Source organism: Triticum urartu, chromosome 7, assembly GCF_003073215.2.
Source record: "Triticum urartu cultivar G1812 chromosome 7, Tu2.1, whole genome shotgun sequence".
Classification (NCBI taxonomy): domain Eukaryota; kingdom Viridiplantae; phylum Streptophyta; class Magnoliopsida; order Poales; family Poaceae; genus Triticum; species Triticum urartu.
The window spans coordinates 74,841,521-74,848,270 of record NC_053028.1 but is presented as its reverse complement, the minus strand read 5'-3'; the positions used below and the strand labels follow the sequence as shown (position 1 = coordinate 74,848,270).

Sequence of the window (6,750 nt, the reverse complement as noted above, 5' to 3'; positions counted from 1 at the left end):
ATCAATATGAAAACATGATGCAAAATAGACGTACCAGCCCCTACTGCAAATCCTAGGCAACTAAGCTGGAGACACGCCATGATTTATAAGGGTAGAGAATATATGTTAATGTTGTCCAAAAAGAAGTATTAAATAGCACTATTTTCGCATTGTAGACAACTAAGTTGTCTTGGTCGGGTTCGATTCCCACCTCTCCCATATCTAATGATGCTGAAAATATATTTGATTCGTGTCTCTTTTTTAAGGAGATTGTTGAGCCGGCTCGCTAGGAGTCGCGCGCGAGCGCCAGGAGTGCAAAGCGGCGTTGAAATCGCCAAATAGGAGCTCCCTATGATCCAACGGCCAGGAGAACACAGTCGGATGGCTGGCGGGCCGGCTGATCTTTGTCAAAGATCAGCCCTAGCAGTCGCCATATTTAGAAAAAAAACACTTAACATATTTTTTAAGGAGATTATTGGGCCGGCTCGCTAGGAGTTGTGTGTGAGCGCCAGGAGCGCTAAGCGGCGCTGAAATCGCCAAATAGGAGCTCCCTGTGATGTGACGGCAAGGAGAACACAATCGGATGGTTGGCGGGCCGGCTGATCTTTGTCAAAGATCAGCCTAACAGTCGCAATATGGAAAAAAACGCTTTACAAAATATATTTTTTAAAAATGCTATTCTTGTATTTGAAAAATGTATACATATATGAAAAAATATTTCTGATGTATAAAAAAATATGTATAACATGAAAGAAAAAATAGAAATATTTATGATGTATACAAAAAAATGTGTATCATGTGTACAAAATAATGTTTATCATGTGTACATAAAATGTTAATCACGTGTACGAAAAAATGTTTGTGGCAATTAAAGAATGTCACACATTTCAAAAATAATGACGTGATATTTTTTAAATGTTTATATGTTGTAAAAAATATTTATGAAAATGAAACAAAATGTTACGTACATTCAGAAAAATGTAAGTCACATTTAAAAAAAATCTCAACCAAAAAAAGTGTTTGTGACATTTTCCAAAAAAAAAATATACAATGTACAAAAAGTGTTTACATAGTTAAAAAGATGTTTATTATCATTCAATTTTTTTAACATGTATCTGAAAATTATATGCAACACATATTTATGCAATAACTGTTAAACATCCATTTGAAAAATACATTCAAAACATGTTTTTGCAAAAATGGATAAACATGCACTTGAAAATGTTAAATGTGTATAATTTGTTTTACATGTATATGAAAAATGTACAAAAGTAGAAATGTGTTGGAAAAAATAATAAAAGCAGACATGTTTAAAAACAAAAAATCAAAGCAAATTGACAAAACAGAAAAAGAAAAGTGAAGAAACAAGAAATAAGCAAGGAAAAACATAGAAAATCAAAGTATACAAAAATCCAAAGAATACCATATAAAACAAATAAAACTGAAAAAATAACAAAGAAAAAAGAAAAAATGAGTGAAAATTGTTGCAAAAACAAAGCAAAACCAAAATGTAATGAAGAATAAAGAAAATTGTAGAAAACCGTCGAAAAAAACAAAGAAACCCAAATGAAAACAACAGAAAACAAAAATAAAAAAAAGGAAAAAAAACTAACTGTTGTGCCAGAACATTTCCGGCACCCCCTAGAATTACCAGACGGTCTGAAACATTTCCGTTATGATGGTTTTCCCCGAAACAATTTTCGGTTTCTCCGAAACACTTCAGTTCTGAAACACTTTCGCTGTGTCCGAAACTTTCGACTCTCTCGGACTCCCTGTCTAGTACTCAGCAGATAGATGACCGGATTGTGATTTGGACAAACTCATCAAACAATGCATGTTTACTTTCCATGAATGAACCTCTCCGAACTATGGATCTTAAGAACAAATGGAGGTGTTGTTGCACATAACCAACAAACAAGATTAGAAAGGACCACACAGCTAAAATTTGAAGCCACATAGCTAAACTCATGATCATCAACTAATTACTGGCAAAAAAAAAAGAGAGCCACCAAATCAGTGTTGATGTCAGATGCTTCATCTAAGAGAAATGCAGCTAGCAATGAAGTGAATAAGATGCTCCAGTATATCAGAATGAAATCTAGCTAGTGTCTGCTCAAACAAGACATCAAAACAAAAAGAAGGCAGCTTATGTACAAAACCTGAAAACAATGTAATGTGCATAAACTAGTCTTCTTCATGTAGTGCTGTTGGATAAAATCTGAATTTTGTTCATACATTACAAATTCTTTTTCCTGCTCCATGGCCAACACTGAAAACAGCACAAGTGCCAGCACGATCGTCAGCTCACAGCAAGAACCTGCTACATTTTGCATTTGTATCAAGTGCATAGCCTAAGGGAACCACAAGATCATCAACTCACTACAAAAGGAATGAAAGATCATCAACTCATTTAGCAAGAACCACTGCATTTTTCATCATCTAAAAGGAATGGAAGATCATTCAACTCTTTGCAAGAACCCCTACAGTTAAATGCTTCATCCAGGAAAGCACCACAGAAATGAATGCCAGAAGAGTGACACTCAAACGACTACTACAAACACTGCACGCAACACTTTCCACAGTTCTCAATCATAGAACCCCCCTGTGCCATTGACAGAACAGAGCAAGTTTAGCTAGCAGAAGAAGCACGAGGGCTGCTGAGTTTTCTGAACCCATATCTATATACATGCAAAAGTAGGCGTCCAGTTCTGCTGTCATTGTGTCCGAGGTGGCCAAACTTCTGAGGAGGTTTAACTATCAGGACTCCTGCTCTGATCTTTCTCTACTGTGAGTAGACATCCGGGTGTCGCAGCTCATCATAGGCTGAATTAACAGAAATAATAAGGCAGTTAGGCAGCAGACCAATAATCAATAACAATATAATGACAAGATCAAGAAGTCAAAACCTGAAACAATATAATATGCAAGGAATTAAGCTTTTATGCACTATCTATTGTAGGATACTATCTGAATTTTGTTAACAGGTTAGAAACATAGTATCTTCTCTGCAAAGATGAAACGAGATGACTGATCTTGATTTGGCTTTTTAGGTTCCATAATTTCTACCAGCGGCAAAATGGTACGATATGGACGAACTGAATTATCTGAATCAAGAAAAGAAATTTGGAACCAGTAGTTTCTACTAGCTTTGAGTTCAGACCATCATTTACAGTGTGTACACAGACTGATAAATCCACATGGCATTGGCACCTATTGTTCCCATTCAACTACTTTTGCTTTTACAACAGTTTCAGACGAATCCCAAGTCCTAACAAAACCTATCATAATATCCTTTTTCCAAGCATGATCAGATTAGCACCTCACTAACAAAGACTCTAAGTAAAACGTTCATGCTGTAAACAGTATCTAAAAGTTCAGTAAATTATTTTGTCAGACTATAACACTTTAAATAAACTGTTTTTGAAGCACTTCAGAGTTCAGACCAATATTTACACTGTACACAGACTGATAAATCGACATGGCATTGGCACCTACTGTTCCCATTCAACTACTTTTACTTTTCTACAACAGTTTCAGAAAAGTTCCAAGTCCTAACAAAACCTATCATGATCAGATTAGCACCCCACTAACAAAGACTCTAAGTAAAATGTTCATGCAGTAAACAGTATCTAAAAGTTCAGTAAACTGTTTTTCTCAGACTATAACACTTTCAGTAAACTGTTTTTGAAGCACAAGCAGACTAAAACAAATTCTGTAAACTGTTTCACTTCTTGACATGGAGAGTGGCTCTCACCAGGGGTCTCGGAGAGGTAGGCGACGATCTGGAGGGTCTCGCCGTTGCAGCCGTGGGGCAGGTTGGTGATGAGCGGGGTCAAACGCCCGTAGCGGCCCGCTCGGACGCACATGGCGAGCTCGAACAAGTGCACCTCGGCGTTGATGCGTTTGGCCAGCTGGTTCCTCAGGTGGTACACGTACCTCCCCCTGAACTGGAACTCGGTCCAGCCGTTGCCGTCCTCGGCGTACTCCCCCTCGGCGCTCGCTCGCACGAACCGGATCAGCCGCCACGCCCCTCGCTCGCGTCCCAGCATCACGGACAGCTCTCGGGGGATGCGGCCCTGCAGTAAAACCATGGTTATTATTGTTCAGGTGATATATACTCTGAATTTCCTGACTGAAAACTCAAACACAAATGCGATCCAGAGTTGGCAACCAACGGCAAGAACTGCACATTTGGCAAGAACAGAACCAGAGATTTCTCTCGGGCGAATGAAATTAACACAAATCACAATCTCGGTGCAAATAAACGACACCCAATTCGCCTCGGGTCATGGCGAACTCACCGGAATCGGGGCAGCAAAGCCAGGCTGAGGCATGTCCGGCCCTCTGAGGGGGATGGGCTCGACGGTCCAGTGCATCATGGTGCTGACGTTGTCGACGTCGTCCACGGTGACGCCGTTGTTCCAGCGGAGGTACTTGCTGGTGTGCTTGCCGTTGGCGCGGAGGTAGCGGCCGCCGACGTTGCGGAGCAGGACGTCGTTCCCGAAGCCCGTCGCGGTGGCCCGCCACATGATGGCCGGCACCACTGGCTGGTCGTAGTCGCGCTGCTCGGCGCGGAAGCCGAGGTGGGCGAGCGGCGCCGGCGTGGCCGTGGCGGCGAGGTAGCGGCCGTAGGCGGCGCTGTAGAGGAGCAGGTACGGCACATCGCCCTGGTAGATGTGCACCGCCCACGCCGCCTTCAGCGACTCGCGGCGCTCGCGGAGGGAGACGCTCTTCCCGTCGCTGTCGGCGTTGAGGTACGTGCCGTGCACGCAGCTCCGCAGCCACACGTGTTGCCTGTCGTGGAACCTGTCCATCGGTCGCCGGCGCTGGAGAGCAGAGGCGGTGGGCGCTGCTGCGCGGTGGCGAGACGTGGGTTTCTTGGCGCTGCGGCGAGCTCTGGTGGCTGTTGGTTGCGGCGGTTACGCTGGGCACCAAGGCGAAGGCGGGGGTATTTCAAGGTGCCTGACCCCATCGCCGTCCAGGGCCTCGGGCCTCGGGCCTGCGGGTTGTTTCCTCGGCCCGGCCCACGCTCCAGAGCCTCTCACACAGGCCCGCACGGGTTCCATCCTTCCCCAAACAGACGCGCCGCGGCGGCGGCCGTGGTCGGCAGCACCTCTCCTTCCCTTCATCCAGTGGACTGCCTTCATCGGCGAGCCTCTCCCTCCGCGCTGCCCCAGCGCGCAGTTGCGGCCACGAAGCGGCCGGCGGCATTGCTCCCTTGTTGCGCTGTTCCGGCGAGCGCACGTATGCCGTCACGCCCGGCCGGCGCAAGGGGAGCGAGGCAGCGCGACGGCACGGAGGAGACTGCGAGGATTTGCTGCTTGCTATTCATCGGCTAGCGCTTGGAAGGGTCCACCCGGCGTTTTAGTTGCGCTACGCGGTGTCCTCTGCTCGCAATGCTGCGTGTGTTGTGCTGAATGACAACACGAATGGAGTTAATTGCACAGAGATACCACAATTGGGGCATTGGGTGCGGATTAGTGCCACTTTTCGTAATTTTTACATGTCAATATCATTTTGGGGCAATCTGTTGCAAAATAGTCTAAACTGTGTATAATAGTGTATTGATGGTGTATCTGACGGTTGAGGCCCGCCTGTCAGGTGCCGACGTGGCTTGTTCTTTTGCAAAAAAGACCTTAACTTTTTATTTAATCACGCATCCATCCCATATTAGCCGAAAAAGGGCCTGCCAGAAAAAAAAATTCCGACAAAACAGCACGTGCGCGTGCGATGATTCGAACCCGCGGCGGGGGTTGCAAGCATGCGGCCGCTGCCACCACGCTGCAGCTCCGTTTGCATCCTATTGCACACGTGCCTGCTTTTATAACTAGCCGTGTTCAGTTTTTTTTCGTATATGTTATTTTTTCGTGTCTCTTTTAGCTTTTCTCATATTTTGGGTATTCATCGAACATTATAGCCCGGCGATACTGCAGCCTTTGCTTCATAAGGCACACATATAGCCTTTTATACTTCGGATCATTTCGTTATTTTTCTGTATATGTTCTTTTTCGTGTCTCTTTTAGCTTTTCTCATATTTTGGGTATTTTTCGTACCATATAGCCCGGCGCTACTGCACGCTTTGCTTCATATGGCACATATATAGCCTTTTATACTTTGGATCATTTCGTTATTTTTTCGTATATGTTATTTTCTCTGTCTCTTTTAGCTTTTCTCATATTTTTGGTATTCTTCTGACCGTAGAGCCCGGAGCTACTGCACGCTTTGCTTCATACAGCACACATATAGTCCTTTTATACTTCGGATCATTTCATTATTTTTTCATATATGTGTTTTCTCATGTTTCTTTTAGCTTTTCTCAGATTTTCCGGTGAGCGGCGCGGGTTGGGGCAACGGCCCGGCGTGGCTACTGCTCCGGCTGTGGGCGGCGGCGGTGGCTCGGCTCTCTAGGTGTGGAGGCTTCCATTCGTCGTGCCGGCATCACGACAGCTCGGCGGGCGGGCTGCGGCGACAGCTGGCTTTCCGGCGCCGGCTCGTTTCGACCTTCGATCCCTCAGCTTGTCGTCTGGCCGTTATCTTCGTCGAAGGGTTGGCCCTCCCCCAACTGCGGTCCGTCACTCGTCTCGCACCCGGTAGCATGACCGAGCTCGTCTCGCGCCCGGCAGCACGAGGGGCCGCCCCAAAAATATGATACGCACACTGCCTATGGCCCGAAGAATACCCAAAATCCGAGAAGCTAAAAGAGACACGAAAGAAAACATATACAAAAAAAAAGATCCGAAGTATAAAAGGTTATACATGTGCCATATGAAG

General features: G+C 45.1%; 1 protein-coding gene across 1 annotated transcript; it reads right to left on the bottom strand.

Annotated features, from left to right (window-relative positions):
- Positions 1-2,394: 2,394 nt before the first annotated feature.
- Positions 2,395-4,883, bottom strand: LOC125524326. Its single transcript, XM_048689397.1, has 3 exons — positions 4,281-4,883; positions 3,734-4,055; positions 2,395-2,802 (listed from the first exon to the last, which is right to left on the bottom strand). The coding sequence occupies exons 1-3, from the start codon at positions 4,791-4,793 to the stop codon at positions 2,762-2,764; spliced, it is 876 nt and encodes a 291-aa protein (XP_048545354.1). The 5' UTR covers positions 4,794-4,883; the 3' UTR covers positions 2,395-2,761.
- Positions 4,884-6,750: the final 1,867 nt, after the last annotated feature.

What these genes read in the sequence shown, in the direction of transcription:
- LOC125524326 (XM_048689397.1), bottom strand. Translation starts at nt 4,793, where the DNA reads ATGGACAGGTTCCACGACAGGCAACACGTGTGGCTGCGGAGCTGCGTG. An exon ending in GCTTTGCTGCCCCGATTCCG is followed by an intron (nt 4,056 to 4,280) that starts GTGAGTTCGCCA and finishes GTTTTACTGCAG; the next exon opens with GGCCGCATCCCCCGAGAGCT. An exon ending in CTACCTCTCCGAGACCCCTG is followed by an intron (nt 2,803 to 3,733) that starts GTGAGAGCCACT and finishes CTGTTAATTCAG; the next exon opens with CCTATGATGAGCTGCGACAC.